The 16,685-nt window shown below is 34.7% G+C and overlaps 1 protein-coding gene and 1 long non-coding RNA gene across 3 annotated transcripts; one reads left to right on the top strand and one right to left on the bottom strand.

The window, feature by feature from the left end:
- The first annotated feature begins 1,294 nt into the window (after window positions 1–1,294).
- LOC140005292 (uncharacterized) lies at window positions 1,295–5,294 on the top strand. Of its 2 annotated transcripts, XR_011813087.1 has the most exons (6): window positions 1,295–1,972; window positions 2,835–2,919; window positions 3,568–3,697; window positions 3,820–3,875; window positions 4,204–4,275; window positions 5,006–5,294. It is a non-coding gene; the product is annotated as an uncharacterized lncRNA (long non-coding RNA). The 2 variants fall into 2 exon arrangements; XR_011813086.1 differs by lacking the exon at window positions 3,568–3,697.
- A 5,989-nt stretch (window positions 5,295–11,283) lies between these two features.
- LOC140004688 (uncharacterized) lies at window positions 11,284–12,111 on the bottom strand. Its single transcript, XM_072044830.1, has 2 exons — window positions 11,782–12,111; window positions 11,284–11,610 (listed from the first exon to the last, which is right to left on the bottom strand). The coding sequence occupies exons 1-2, from the start codon at window positions 12,109–12,111 to the stop codon at window positions 11,284–11,286; spliced, it is 657 nt and encodes a 218-aa protein (XP_071900931.1).
- Window positions 12,112–16,685: the final 4,574 nt, after the last annotated feature.

Raw genomic sequence — 16,685 nt, 5'->3', positions numbered from 1 at the left:
AAATTATTAGACAAACAAACAGCTACTTATTTAATAATACCGCAACAAATAAACTATTAGCAGCAAGTACAGCAAATTTTTTAGTCATTTTGACTATTGAAACTATCAAAACTATGAGAACTCTCAAGAGAATGTGATATTGGTTGCCACAACATTTGCTCTTCAATATCTGCCTTCATTCTTGAAGCAATTAGTTGCAACATAGACAGACCTCTTATCTACATATCTATATTGCTACTTTTAATACAAACACGTCATAGCAAGATTGCTTATTTGAACCAATCATTTAAATACAAACGTTAATTAGCCAATTAATTTCGTAAACATCTTAGTTATCAATACATTTACCAATAGATAAGCCACACAAATAACAAATATAATGTATAAGAAAATAATATATTGCATTAATTTTAGATATTTTAATCACCTATTACCATTTTTTTATTTTTGTTCTAATCAATTCTCTCTCTCTTACATTTCAAATATCCATCCATTATAACTAAACTCAAAACAACTACATTTTACAATATTTATACAAGACATTATATTTATATTTTTAAAAAATAAAACCTTAATTCAAATCCATCCCTCTTCTCTTAATTTCATATTCCAAAACTAAATTAAAATTTGAGATTGAAGTTATTTCTATTTTGCATTATGAATGTTTAATTAAGAACAAACTCTCCCATTCTATGTTATATATTCATAAGTAAACACTTAGTTTAATATGCCTTTACTAAGTAATTTATAACACGATTAATACTTGTCGAAAAAACAATCATATTCCAAATGCTTTGGTATAAAATACAACGAAACAAATTTTCAAACAAAAAATTAAAAATCTTATTTTATCTAAACATGACTAATTATACCTATCTTATTGGCAAAAAATTATTATTCACTTTAACTATTATTCATATACGACATTCGTACATTAAATTTATATTAAACACTAATGATCTTTTTTCTCAATCTTTGTACGTCCACAGTCAAGTCAATTAGTAATATTCACATAACACCCATAATACAATAAAATATAATTTTTCCAAAGATGAGTGGGCTCAAATCTTGTATTACCGCTCCGCGCGCGGCATCAGATTGCCTAGTAGATATAAATGCAATTTTGGCACAACTTTTCAACATAAGTAGATAAAGAGCGAAGGCCTTTGATGACCTGGATGTTTTCATCGTCCTCTCACGTGCGCTGTGCGTGGTTCCTGACGACGTCGTTTGTGTTGTTCGCCAATGTGTTCCTCGCGCATGGCTCTTCGACTCTAACCCTAGGTCAGACCAAAACGCCGCCTCTCTTCCCTTCCCTTTCTTCTCCTCGTCTCTCTCCTCAACCTTTCTCTCCGATCATTCTTCTTCCTCTCTCTCTCGATCTTGACCTCTTTATTTTCTCCTCTGACTTTCTCCATCACACCGTCTCCCTTTCCTCTAAGAGCTCCTTCTACCCGCAACATTACGAGTCCCCCTTCTCCCACCTCCCTGTGATTTCCTTTCCACCTCCCTGCGCTTCAAGTTCATCGTTGTCGGATCCCCTCCCAGCCTTTGGGAGGACTTTCGATCCCACCACAAGATCCTCGCAGTCATCAGCATTTTTTACTGCTCTTCCTCCCTCGATCTCCATTCTCTCGCCCTTCAATTTTATTTTTAAATTTTTTGCTCCTCATTTTTTTTGCAGCCTGAACATCAATATTAGGCAGTATTTCGGTGTTTTTGGTTTTTCGATTATTTTCCTGTTTCCCAGTCTACATGCGAAGATGCCTTTGCTTTCTTGTGATGTTTTGCTTTGGTTTTCCAAAACGTCTTGAAATTCTATGGCTTAAGAGATGGTCATTTAGTGGTATTTTTTCTTGTATCTTGGCTAATTGTATTCTTTTTTATTTTTCAGGGGATTTTTCTTCAACAGCTTCAACAACAGGGTGCAACACCATTTGGGACGAACTGCATCCCAATCAGATACTCCCAGGTAACGCAAAATTCAACGAATACAATTGACAAAGAATCTCGATTAGTTTCTGCAAAACTATCTTCAGCCGAAGAACTGATAATGTTGTATTATACCACCACTCCATTAAAATACAAGCAATTGAGATGTAATCCCGAAGATTCAATGCCTATTTTTTTTAAATTTGGAAATAAATATTTTAGCAGCACATAATTTATGATATGATTTTCTATAAGCGACTGGTCTGACAGTATCATGTGGAGAGTTGGCCTTTTTGTGCCTAATTGATGAATCTCCAACTTTACACGTTGCAAACCGATGCTCATATGTGCAATGTCGTTTTTCAGTTAACTACAGCTGTGATTGGATGCACTAATGTAAGAGGCATCTTTTCACCACAAATCCCTTAATATTTTAAGAACTCATCCCTATGAAGAGAATTTTGAGAAAGAGATCGGTCAACATGATTGCCCGTGATTTTATTCATTTGTTATTTTTTAGAGGTTTTTTTTTGGTCATGGTGAATTGGATGTGAGTTTTTTTATGGTTTTGATGAATTGGAGTCCTATGTGTTTAATTGCTTTTAGATCCGTGACTTTTCTTTTCTTTTGGTTGTAATAGTCGAATTCGGATCTTTGCTGTGCTTTTGCTCTGTTGTATATTTGTGTATGGATTCGTGTGCACTGCCAGTTTTTCGTCTATTGCCGTGTATGCTATTTAGGAGATAGGTGGACTACCATGGAAAACTACTGTGTTGGAATGCGAAATCGATTTTTGACATCATTATGTTTGCTGATTTGAAGTGATTTTGAGCTATTCTTGTAAGGGAAGATGTAAAGAAGTTTTTTTTTTTCGTTTTCTTTTCCCCATGATGAATTTGTAGGTGTGTGCACTGTAAGAAGCTTGCTCCAGTGTACGAGAAGGTCGGTGCAAGTTTCAAGAAAGTTAAATCTGTTTTGATTGGAAAGGTTAGCCTTTCAGCTCTTTTATGATCCATTGACCCTTTCAGATATGGTAGGAAAAGTCTCATTTTTACTCTAGGTTCGTAGTATTGCTATATCAATTAGGACATTTGCCATGGCTTATTAAGTAGTTTAGCTAAAGTTGGTACAATCTAAAGCTTTAAACTTCTGGGAATGTTACTATTGCATTGTTGTAGAGAACTCATATATGATGCAAAATTCATGGTTTTTGCCATGCTATCGTGGTGGGCTTGTTTTAATGAATTTTGGAGTTGTACATTATTAAGGGTTTTGTCATTGTTTGAATCATCTATCTTTGTGCTTTTTCTGATCACCTTAGGAGTTGCCATCCTTGGAAGTTATACGGTTATTTCGTGTTGAAAAAGTGCTTACATTTTTCTTTTTATCCTTGCAAACTGGATATGCTCTATTTGATTTCCATCACTGAAATCTTGAGAAAGTGGAACCTGAGGTCCATTGCTATCTGGTTGCTTGTTGGCATCAACATCAGTTTAACTGTCTTAGCTATTGTGAATCTTCTATTTTGCATCTGATTTAATGTCAATACTTAAAAGATTAATCAACGATTTAGCTGTGAATTATAGCAAAATAAGTTTAATTTTTGAACTTATTATCAAATTATATTTGTTGTAGGCGAACTGCAATGAGCGTAAGAGCGTTGCAGCAAATATAGTGTTTGTGGTTACCCTATATCCAATGGTTTCCAAAAGGTTCTTTGGAGCCCAAAAAGTTAGTTTATGTGAAATGCTGGAGTTTTCAAAAGGTCTTTGTTTTTCCTTGCTCTGTTGAAATGATATCTATCCTGGTGTTGACTCTATGTAAATATAGCTTACATCCCTTGAGTTCATATAATTGTATTCCTCATGAATCTATTTTTATTCTCAGGTATGAAGGTGCACGACCTGCAGAACCCCTTGCTGAGTTTGTGAATAGTGAAGGAGGTAATGTTATTGTCTAGCTGGCTTGTGTTTTGTGGTCCATAAGTGTAATCCATGCTAACAAGTTTGGTAAATTTACGTTAAACCATATTTTGGTAGAAGTGTTGAAATATCACCTTAAATACTTGATACTGGAACTTTGGCGTTAATTCTTCCTGATCTTGAGCATACATGAACTGTACACTTCCATCCATCGTTGAAGACCTGACCTTACTTGGTTTCATTTCCAATGAGGTTTCTTCTCCATCATTTTTCATTATGAAAAAAATTTTATTTTGCAAAGATTAGATTTAATCTTAATGAATTTGTTGCTTTTTCCTATTTGAATCAGATGAGATGAGCTTTGCAAGACATTTCTTATCATTTTGCCATTGCAATAGTTTCTGGAAAATGCAGAGCCAAGGTACATTCATGTAAAAAAAAATGAATATTCTGGAATATTTTCAAAGTGAGACTCATTTTGGCTAATGAATACTTATTAGCAGGTTTACAATGTTGTTAAGTTACCAGAACTTTATTGCGCCAGCAATACACTATATAATCTGCCTACCCTACCGCCAAAGGTGTTTCTATTACATTTTAGGCAAGAATAATGAGTGTTCTGGTAAATGGTGAGGTTGAGTATGATAAAATTCAGCCCTTGAGAAAAATGCCACATTCACATTTTTACATGAAAAATGCAAGTTTTTCGTTTTGTTAGTTGTGTACATTGATGGCCTATATCTGGTACCATGAAATAGTTGCTTAGAATAATGGTTTATGCAAATTGATGGGGTCTGATGTCAAGTTTAAGAGGGATAGAGTAGTGTAATGCAAGTGTTTGTTCCTTAAGTGAGCTGACTTCAATTAATGAGCTATTTTTATTTACTTGATGATAATGTAAACAGTGAGTTACATAATGCTATAGGGGTTGGTTAAAGGGGAAAGGAATTATATTATAATGAGGTGTATGTTTGGTAACGGTAGATTTTTGGATATGAAAATGATAATAATGCATAATGTTTTTGCCCGAAAAGGTGATAGTAGTTATTATTTTTTTGGTAAGTTTGGTGCATGATGACATGTAGTCCTTAGTTTGCTTTAATTATGGTTGATTCCATCCAAATTTGAGATTGTTTGTATGTAATTTGCAGGTTGATGGCGCTAAAATTTTCTTGTGGATTTGAACAAGGTGCTTAAATGAGCTGACTTTTCTTCAAATTGGGAATGGTTTATGGATGGTAGTTTTCATAGTCATGTCATAATGGAATCCAGTAATATGTTAAAAATATCATAGATTAATGCTTAGTTCATAATTACCAAAATATGTAGTTTGTACGAGTGTAGATTCTATTTTTTCACATATATTGTTTCCACTTACCTTTTTTAAGTTGTACATGAATACACATTTTTTTCATATATCATTGTCGGCTATTGAGCGAATTGTTGAATGTTATCGGGAAGTTGGGTTCTATGAAATTGCCAAATTGTGCTATGCAGAAATTGAATTGAAGTTGATTTTGGCATATTCATATTTTGCTTTCATGTACATTTCCAATTTTGTAATCTGCTACCGCCTTCAATTCTGGAATTACGTCCGCAGATGATATTTTGGATTATGTTATGACGTTGATTATAACATTTAATTGAATTCAAGACCAAGTTTCTGCCTGCCAAGTCACCTGCACAAGCAGGCCGTTGGCTCTGAGTTTTGCAAAAATCTTAAAACCTCTTATAGAGAGCATACTCTCTCTCTCTCTCTCTCTCCTATGACCAACTTAAGATTTGAATATTCCTTTTGATGAATGCTTTATCCTTGTAAGTTCTATGTGTTGAACATAGATGATCTAGATTATTCCTCCTCTCAAAATTGCTGTATTCTTGGTGTAATAAAAAAATTTAATTCTAATTCAATTGAAATGTATTCTTTTGAATTTATATATAATAGAAGTAACAAAGAGACACCCATCATCTCTCACACACAGATATGCAAGGCAAAAATCACACTAGAGTATTCTAACCAAAAAAATATTAAATCGATTTTCACTGTTACTGGACTCCGCACTTCAGTTATAGCATTAGTTTAGCTTATGAAACTGTTTTCTTGCAAATGCTGTTTCTCCCTCTCCTTAACAGCTTCTTTAGCAATCCTCTACTTCCCCTTTTTTCAACAGTACTTTTTTTCTCTTAAAACGTACGACTTATGACGTATGATATATGCAAATCATCACGTTCTATGCTTCTACACTTCATGAAAAAATGCTGAACTTTATTCTCATGCTAAATGAGCAATAGAATAAAGATAAGACAAGAATTCAATTTCTAGCTAAAAAAATATCAACTTTAAATCTCAGCAATACCTTTATATAAATCTAAATAAATATTCGTACTATTTTCATGAAGCGATTGTACCTTTTATTTATTCATGTATATTTATGTTTAACTGCGTGCATAAAATTATTAATCGACAAATATTTTTGTTCTATGACTCCATATATTTAAGAGGGCATGTTTTATATTTATCCCAACGCGCAACGCGCGTTTTATGCCTCCTAGTTCAAAAGAAAACCCCAAATTAGTACTCAATAATGTCATACATATCCTCCCTTTTAGCTGACTGAATTAGAATCGCAAAATTGGAGATATTTGAGTTTCTCTAATTTTCAATCCTCAGATCTCTGTCTTATTTCTTCTAACCCATCTAATCTCACCCACCATAGACAATCGAGAGACAAATGCCATAGAAGTAAATACTGTTCTTATCTCTCCATTTTCTCCTTCCCCTTCCCTTTTTGTTTTTTTTATTGCACTTCTTTTTTCTCCTTTCAATTATTTTGATTTCAATCCCAACTTTATGGTTGTTGACTGGAAAAGCAAAATCTTGTACTTGCTTGCTTGATTGATTTTGATGATGCTATACTAGACTTAGCAAAGAGGACTTGTAATGAGATGGGGCTATCTCCTTTGGAAGAAACTTCAATGCTAAAGTTAGTATTTGTAATATAAAGAGGAAAATGAGAATGAGATGAGATACAATTAGTGAGATGTAACTTGCCTTCTTTTTCTGAAGAAGAGATATCTTTTATTCATGATAACTTCCTTTCTTTATTACATTTTGGGTGGCGTACCATGTGATCACCGCTTGAGATCTCGAGGTTGAGGTCTCACATTAAGATGGTAAGTGGATTCTGTCTAACTTGCTATATATTAGGTTGATGACTCATCGGTCTCTTGTACATTTGTCTTGACACTCTTTAATACATGATGACATTCGTCAAAACACGTGGCATCTTTAGGTAATGTTCACTTATTCTATTTGTTTATTATTTTTCCCTCTTCATTAACCATTCTATCTTTATATTGATTTTCATTGTTTTGCTGGCAAAAGATTAGATAAGGAGATTCAAGTCTAATCTTGAGTCTTATAATGATAGCTTAATTTTCTTCTTTTTTTTTATCTGGCAGGAAAAGATATAGATTTCTTTTAATATGGTAGTAGAATTTTCTTTCTCCTAAATGTGCATTCACTTATGAATACCACACGAATGGATGTAATAGATGGGGTTTAGGCTAAAAAATAAAATTATAATTTTGCCCTTTTTGGTTAAACACTAGCTTTCAATAGTGACTTATTGTACCTGGGCATTATTGTAAAAGTAGTGTATTGTAAATGCTTTTGTAAAGACCAATTTTGGAAAAAAAAAATTTAATTCCCAATATGCCGTTCCTAGTTAAAATATAACTATGAACAATGAACTACAATTTACGCACACAAATATTATTTTGTCATAGCTTTTTTATTAAAAAAAAGGGAAATTCCCAATTATACTTGATAAGTTCGTACATATCTTCTCTTTTTAATGACTGAATTGAAATAATAAGATTGGAGGTATTTAAGTTTCTCTAATTTTCAAAACCGTGGATTGACCTTACTTCTTCGGAATCCATCTAACTTCACCGACTTAAGGGTGTAAACGAGTCTAATCAAACATCCTAGTGTTCAAACTTGTTTGATTATTTCAATAATTTTGAAATTTTATTCAAATTTGATTTGTTTATTTGTTGAACCGAATTTGAACGAGTTTTTTTTATTGAATTTGAAAATTATCGAACATAAATCATTGTTCAATCTTCGCTTGGCTAGTTGACAAACGAAACTCAAATGAATTCTTACCAAATCGAACTCAATTTGAGTATCAATTAGTTTAGTTCATCTTTCTGTCCACACCTATATAGGCAACACACAGAGAAATGTCATAGAAGTAATTACAATTCGTCTATCTTTTTTTTTTAGCACCATTCCTCTATCTTTATTCTCTCCTTCACCCCAACCCTTCGTGGTTTCTACAAAACTTTCCTCTCTCTCTCTCTCTCTCTCTCTCTCTCTCTCTTTGGTTCTAATCATAAATTCATGACAACTATCCGTTCATTGTTTTTTTTATTTTCACTATTTTGCAGACAATAATAGATGGATAAGGAGATTTGAATATGATCTCTGAGCCATATACATATTGATATCTTATTTTTTCCCCTTGTTGCATGAAAAGATGAAGAATTGGTTCAATATGGTAGCATTTTTGCTCTCTCCTTTTGATTTTCATAGCTTTTGTTAGGAATTCTACTTTATTAGTTAGATTGGAATTGAATGTAACCCAAATTTATTAACTTGATTCATTGATTAAAAGCGCGTGGATAGGATTTCAAAAAAAAATTCTCAAATTATTCTCCACTTTGATTCTAAGACAAGCAAATAAATTAAATAGTCGCTCAACTATTTCGCTAAATTAAAAATGATCTCTCAACTTTATTTTTTAGCCAATTCAATCCTTCAATTGTTTTCTTATAGCCGATCAATTTCTTATTTGACTATTCCCAATTAGTGATATTTTTCCATTGATGACTAGTCAAAGTGGAGGCAAAATAGGAAAACTATCTACAACCCTTCCATAAAATTTATAATACTGACTTTCCTATTGCCCTCACTTTGACAAGTCATCGATAAAGAAATCTTACTAATTGTCTAGTCCAACAAAATAAAGACCATACTGAGTCTACAACAAATTATTTAAAGGGGTTAAGTTGATAAAGAATAAAGTTTATGGACTATTTTGACTTTAGCAAAATAGTTGAGGAACTATTTAGGTCATTTGCTCTTACTCTGCCAAGCTCCAATACAAGTGGCGAAGCCACATATAGTTGAGGATGGGAAATTGCCCCCCCCTTTGGCCCCAATTTTGGTAAAATCACATAATAGCTTTAGAAAATTTGAGGAATTTTTGAATCACATTATATTTGTCCCTTCCCTCCCTCTTCCCAAAAATTTTGTACAGTTACCTTTTATAGTTGCATTGCCCTCTTAACTATTAAAATATCATAATGATTATCTTTTGTTAGACTCTTAGGCCTACTTCAAGTTATATAATAATTGATTCATTTGGATTGAAAGTTATTTGAAAATTTTTCTTTACTATTGCAATTTTTTATGTGAAATATGTGAGATGAAAAAAATGTCAGAAAATGTGTGTTTCCTTATCCTTATATTGTATAAGAATGAGTTTTGGTCAAAGGGGACTTTGAATTTCAACCGCATGGATGGGATATTCTGGGAATGTGGAATTATTTGGAGTGAAGATTGACCTTTAGGTACAAGATTGGATAACCTTGGCTTTGTTGTTGTTCTGTAAATGCCCTTACATTATTTTCAGCGTATAGGCATTTTGGACATGTGAGTTTATTTCAATCCTCTCTTTAGTAGTGGGTACAAATCATATGAGCCTTATTTTTGCTGTGTTGTCTTAAATGCCCATTGAAAGCCTTAAAAATGCTTGAGAAGGAAGAGGTTTTATTAGTTGTAGTTAAAGTGCTTTTTAATGTCTAAGCAATCACTTGCTTCAGTTGTCAACGATACAATTTCAAACTTGCAACTGGACTACTATTATTGAAATGGTCAAAAAACACACATCCTAATTCTCAAAAGATAGAAGCCGCTATAAAAAAAAAAAAATTAGTGTTCCCAATGACCAAGTAATCAATTCTCAAATTCCTTTCAACATATCTTTCTTTACTTTTACTATAACAATTTGTTTTTGTTAAACAATATTCTTACACATTACATATCAAAATGTCCTGGGGAAAAAATTGAAGCAACCATTTATGACAAAGACAGAATTTTTGACAAATCTTTTGAATTCCATAGAAAATACTACATCTCCAATGCAATAGGCTTCTTCATTATTGTAAACTAATGATTCCATCTTCTCATATTATAAACTTTCACCTTTCCTAATTTTCTCATCCTATGTGTAAAGCCAATAATGCAAAACTTTTAAAAATAATTACTAACAACCTTCAACAATAGGCTCTAAATTCCCATGCATAAAGCTAAATTCCCATGCGTTGCGTGGGCTTTCTGTAGAGTAATTTAAGATAAATAAGAAATACTTTTTTAAAATTTTTTTCTAGATTTTTTATGTTCCTAACTCAAATAAGTAAAATGTTCTTATTGTTAAATTAAAGTCACAAAATTAGATTTAATGATACATGTAACAATACATCTATCAAGCCATGTTATCACATCAGACAATGATAGTTGTACATTACACCCCTGACTTAGAGTTCTGGCTTCGTCACTGTCCAAGACTACAACCCTATTTGGCAAGTGAGTTTTTTGAGAATCTATCTAAAACTTTGCTGCAATGTACCATAGAAATCTGTAAAAAAAAAAAAAAAAAAACCTTCCTATACTGTGAGAGTTTTTTAAAAATTTTACTGTAGTAAATTTTTTTTCCCACTTGTTGATACAATATTTATTGTAATTTTTCATATATTTTACAATTATTTGCAATATCAAATAATTGTTGAAGTTATTTAATTGTGAAAATACCTGAGGACACTTGTAGCGGCGTTGCACAAATTATTGGGTAGTCATTGAAGTGGCAAAGAATTTAGTACATTTTTTAGATCCAATGGCTCAAATATATGTCCTTTTCATAACCAAATATTTGACCAGCAAACAAAAAACATATGATACAAAAAATGGTCTACGATAAGTGGCAATCAACTATTCAACATGGAAATTTGTATAGGCACCCCATAGACTACTCATTTCGATGAAGCCACATATAATCAGTCATTGCATTCCGCAATTGTTTCTAATCATGTAACGATTTTGGCATCGTGTCACTTGAGCTCTCTCAGCATCTCCGGCATCCATATTAGAGGCAGCATTTGAATCCATGAAGTACTGGTCATATGATTTTATCTTTCTGATGAAATTGTGTAGTACATAGCAAGTCAGTACAATATTTTTCTGTGCCTCAATAGGGTAGTTTTTCATAGGACCTTTCAAAATTTTAAATCACATTTTCCATACCCTAAATGTCTTTTCTATCACATTTCCAACTAAAGCACGGCGGCAAATGAACAATCCCTTCTACGCAGTTTGTGATCTCCCACCTGGACCACTCTTGAAAGGGGCCATAAAACATGGCATATATCTATATGCTGCATCAACTGTATAATATTTACCAATCGGTGGCACAGAAAAGACTGCACTGGGATTGGAAATAGCATCCATCAACATATGCCTATCATGGGCACTCCTTTTCCAACCAACCTTAACATATACGAATCTCATATCGTGATCACATGCAACTAGAACATTTTGTGAGAAAGTGTCCTTCCTGTTACGAAAGGCATTATATTTCTTTCTTGCCACACTAGTCGAGACATGGGTTCCATCAATAGCACCAATGCAGTCCTATATTACAATGGGTTCCATAAGTTTTATGAAATAGCGAGTCATAGTTTCAGCAAGAGGCAAGTACCTTAAACCATTGATAAAGCTGTCTATTATTCAAAATTCTTGGATGAGTAGCATCCGTGCTCCTATGTCAAATTGCAATAGGTGCTAAATGGGCCAATCCCTGACACATTTGGTGCACGTGTCAGTGAATGGTCTCAGTGTGGAATGCTGAAAGCGCTCGCTCGGCACCCTTTGTGTCACATTATGGGTCATGCCATATAAACCAATTGCTACTCTTTTCTCTGAAGATACTTTATCATAGGGTCCTTTAGTAATGTAGCTGTTGTCTCGCAATAACTGGCAAAGTTGAACAAAAGTAGGCACATTCATACGCATATTTTCGAGCATCCTAGTGCAGTGTCCATGATCAACTCGTCTATTTGTTGCTGACCCGTCAAAGCATTCATTCAGACTATCTGCCTCGGCCTTGGTAATTGAGTTCTTTGAAAGTTTCATCATAGTATAATCATAGCAGTTGCTGCGTTTCTCGCATCATTTGGGTCATCTAAATACATTCCAAAATTAGGTTGATCCCCAGCTATTCAAAGTAAGAGGCACCTTGTGATGACTCGTAAAAACTATTATTTTTAATCCTAACTTATGGCTTAATAAATTATTTAATTAGATTTTTACCACGAAAAATATTTTCTAGTCTTATTAGACCTAAATACATGATAATATAATTTCGTTATATTTTTAAAGTGACTCGTCTCAAAAATTAATTTCCTGGAGTGCGTTTATTAAAAATAGTGAATAGTGCTCGGAGATTTTACCGCGTAGGAGCACAATAAACTTGGAATATTGGAGACTTGTACCATGGTTCTAAAATAGGTAATCTTATGAATAAATACTCAAGTGATAGTTAGTAGTATAATCGTTATAAGAATTTCTCGGAAGTTTCGCGTTATAACGTTAAAATTGACGGTGCGCATTTTCACACGCGCGACTTTATTTGAGGGACTTTAGACCCTTATTTCGGGACAATCAAGAGTGAATAATATTTACATAAATATAAATGCATTAGAGGTTTAGTGCACTAGTGAACCAAACGCGCGAGAAATCGAGCCCTAATCGCGCCAAACGCCCCCTAATGTGAGTTGACTAATGGGTGATTTGTGGCCACAAGTTAGTATCTTCTCTTGGAAGCTTAAAAAATCTGATCATTCTCTCTCTCTTCCTTCTCAAGACTGCCGACCAGCCCTCTCTCTCTCTTAAACTCCATTGTTCTTCATTTTACTTCACAAATCTTACTCAAACTACCACCAAAACATCTCCAAATTCAACCAAACTTGCACCACACTTAGCTTAACACTAGGAGATCATTTTGAGCTGCAAAAAGGGTGCTGGAAATCACGATTTCTTGGAGTATTTCAAGGGCCAAAAATTCTGATCTAGTACATTAAGAAGGTACAACATGATCCATCACCTTAAACTTGATTTATAGTAGTAGATATGCATCTCTAAGTACTTGCATGTAAGTAGATGACTTGATATTGTTGGAAAAATGTGAAAGTGGGCTCTATGAACTCCCACTCTTGGGTTGTTGCTGATTTGATGATTGATGGTGGATATATTGTTGGTTTAGTGGTTAAAATGATGGATTAATGGTGTGTAATTGATAGAAATTTCATTGGGTGCAAGAAGTAAAAGTTTCCGATTTTGCCCCTGCCTTGTTCGACCATTTTAAGGCCAATTTTTAATGATCCAAAGGCTTGAATATGATGTTTATATGACGTATTAGATGTGTGAAAAATTCATCAAAAAATAATGAGGTTTGGTTGGGCAAACGAATTTTTTTTGTGAAACTAGCAAATCTGAAAACTGTTCACGTATGGCTTTGACCAGCGGTGGTGTTTCGGCCATAACTCCGTCCTCGGATGTCGAAATCATGTACCGTTGGTGGCGTTGGAAACTAGACATTCCAGGCTTTAATTTAAGATAAAATACACGTTCTAATTCTTTGTGAGTGAGCCGAACCAAACATTTTAAGATCGCTGTCATGTTGCTCTGTTCAACTGGAATGAAGTGATAAGGCAGCAAATTGATGCCCGATTTTGAACTAGTTGGGTGCTAAATTTTGAAATGATTTCTTCTGTGATATTATAGCCCTATGAATTTATTTTTCAACGACATAAACGATGCCCCATTCTGAGTTAAATTGACTGAGTTGTGACCAAAACAAGAGGACTGTCCTGTTTTGGAAAAATCGTAATACTTGGACCGGTTTGGGACAAAACCTGGGAGTGATCTTATTAATTGAAGTTCTTGATGCTAAACACTTACCAAAGGTATCATGGATGTATTTTAGACCTTTATTTCACAAATGAACCATGGTTGGATAGCTTTCTTGGTTAAACGATTTGAATTGGGAAATGAAAGTCAAAAGACAGGTTGCTTTAGAAATTTTCCTGAACTTTGGATGATTAATTAACTATTTTTCCGAAAGTATTTTTCCCTGAAATTTGATAGAGCGGTACCTTTCATATAGGAGTAACATACTGCAAAATTTTATACCAATCCAAGTTCGTTTTGACTCTTAGCTAAGGTTCCAATTTTGAAAACTCAAATCTGGAAATTGTTCACCAGACTTGAATTTTCCTAACTTTGAGCTACCGTATCTCGGTGCTCGAAACTCCAACTCACAATTCGATTGTTCTGACCTAAACCTTACTTGCACCTCTAATTGAGTTATAAATTTCAAGGGCTAGTTTGCAATGAGTGAATTCTGCCAAATTTCCAAAGTTAGCGAAAAAACCAACCTTAGCTCAATCCTGAACATTCTGGAGCAGTGGTTTCAAACTCATTTTTGAGTACTTTCCACTTAGATTCATGGAAAAATGTCTTCTAAGAACTTTTAACACTTTCCAAAAGGTTTCCAACGGTATAAATATTTCCAATTTTGGACTTATATCGAGAGAGATACGAATTTTCAAAAATTTATAATAAAACTGAAAATTTTCAATTTTCAAGGCAAAGGAGTTTTTCCAAAACTCTTAATTCTCTTAGTATTATTCAAACGTTTTGCCCTCGATTTTCATGATAAAAACTCAAATAATATTGTATTTAATAAAATGCAAGTTGAACCTCGATTTACGAGTAATTGAGGTTCATTTTTGTGAAATATTCTTTAGATTGTACTAGTGTACAATCTTCCTTGATAATTGGGATATTTGAGTGATTATCCACTATTAATTGCCAGGCGCACAAGGAGACCTTCAAGAGGATCTTACATTGGACACTTGAACTTCTAGAAAATAATTCTTATTGAATTACTCGGTGAGTGTCAAGTGTGTGAATCCTTGATACTTGCTTATTTGTGGTAATTGTTGAAAATTTTAAAAATAAGGGCGGGTGTGTACTTTATCACACTCGTTCTAATTTCAAATGAATGATTGAAATGTATTGAGTGAATGAATGAATGAAATGTATTGAATGAATGAATGAAATGCAATGGTATGTTATGACTACATACGTCGTTGGAGTGAATCTTCTCGACTTTCAAATGAATGGGGGACGCCCAAACTCATAGGCCGACCTTGGACTCGAGCCGGCAATGGGCTTGGTCGGGAATCTGGGCGAGCCATGAGATATATAAGCTCGACCTAATGAGAGGTCTTGCTTGACATACTCGTGGAGTATCGCCTTATAAATGACTTGTGGGCCCTGGAGGTGTACGGTGGACGGAGGGAAGTAAGTGGTGATCTACGGAAATGGAAATACCGACCCGGTTGACGGAGGGTCATCGCGGGAAGGTATACGAATGATATCGGCAGAGCGAGTGGAACTTAACTCCTGAGAGCTACTATATCTTTGAATTGTTTCTGATTACTTTTCCTGCTCGAATGGTTGATTATTGAAATATCACGATTTTTTGTAATAAATTTGGGATTGCTATTTGAACAATGTGCTTGCATGTGTGTTCTTGGCCTCACGAGCATTTCGCTCACCCTATAGTTTTGTTTTCCTTAACAGGACCAAATCTCAGAGAAGTATGGAGAAACCCTTCGTTGTACTTTTGTTTAGGATTCCTACTATATTTTGGCTAGGCCCTGGTTTGGGTTGTACTTTTGGAATTGAAATGTAAAAATTTGGGCCCTGACGTGTATTTAGAATTTAAGTCGTATTATGATTACCCGATGTACTGGTTACATGTTAAGTGACTTGTTAAGTTTGAACGCTTCCGCATTATTTGTATTCATGTTGCTCTCTTCGAAATGTTCGATTCGGTTTTAAGTTGAATGGAGTTGCTTGAGTCCTGGCGAGAGTTGGGCAGGCGTCCCGCGGATACCCTTTGGTTCGCCTTAGGGAGATGTGGGGGCGTCACAGTTGGTATCAGAGCACTAGGTTAGAGGTCTATATGGGAGACATATTAGATATTCTACCTTTAAGATTCGATATGGGATGACTTAATCATACCCGAAGTAATACTTGAGGCGAACTAACAACTAAGTTAGTCCTACCTCAAGTGACAATTGGGATGAACCAACGATTAAGTTAGGCATGCATTACAAGATATTGGAATTAGGTAGTGATTTAAGTTTCTAACCTGAAAAGTATTATTATTTTGCAGGGATGGATGACGGAAATGGAGCCCCGACAGCTAACGGGAATGGCCATGCGAATGGTCATTATGAGTCTCTTAGGATTATCTTCTACCGAGTTCTAGCGGGAGGAGATCGAGTACGCTACTCCCCATATGATAGACACCCTCGATGTTCGTGTAGGTTAACTTTCGCCTACCCGAACTATCTAGTGCTTGCTCTGGACGACAAGCGTCATCAGTTGGTGGATGCCAACCGCGATCTACAGGTTGAGGTAGACGAGTTTAGGCAGATGATTAGCGCTCAGGGTGAGCGGATTGCCGAACTCGAGGAGGTGATTGAGGGTGAGGTAGCCACATCTGCAGTGGTTAATGAGGAGTTTCGGGATATTAGGGCTCGACTCACTAGGCTAGGACGGGATGTCCGTAACCGGGCTTTCGAGATCCTGACTGATGCTACTAGATTGGTTGAGGACGCTACTGAGGTGAT

The sequence above is a fragment of the Coffea arabica genome, chromosome 4c (assembly GCF_036785885.1).
Source record: "Coffea arabica cultivar ET-39 chromosome 4c, Coffea Arabica ET-39 HiFi, whole genome shotgun sequence".
NCBI classification, from domain to species: domain Eukaryota; kingdom Viridiplantae; phylum Streptophyta; class Magnoliopsida; order Gentianales; family Rubiaceae; genus Coffea; species Coffea arabica.
Note: the sequence above shows the minus strand (reverse complement) of the source record. Positions and strands in the feature narration are given on the sequence as shown.

Excerpts from the sequence above, each read along its gene's own strand:
- LOC140004688 (XM_072044830.1), bottom strand. The coding sequence starts at position 12,111 with ATGAAACTTTCAAAGAACTCAATTACCAAGGCCGAGGCAGATAGTCTG. Across the intron at positions 11,611-11,781 it reads CTGACACGTGCACCAAATGT|GACTGCATTGGTGCTATTGA; the intron begins GTCAGGGATTGG and ends ATTGTAATATAG.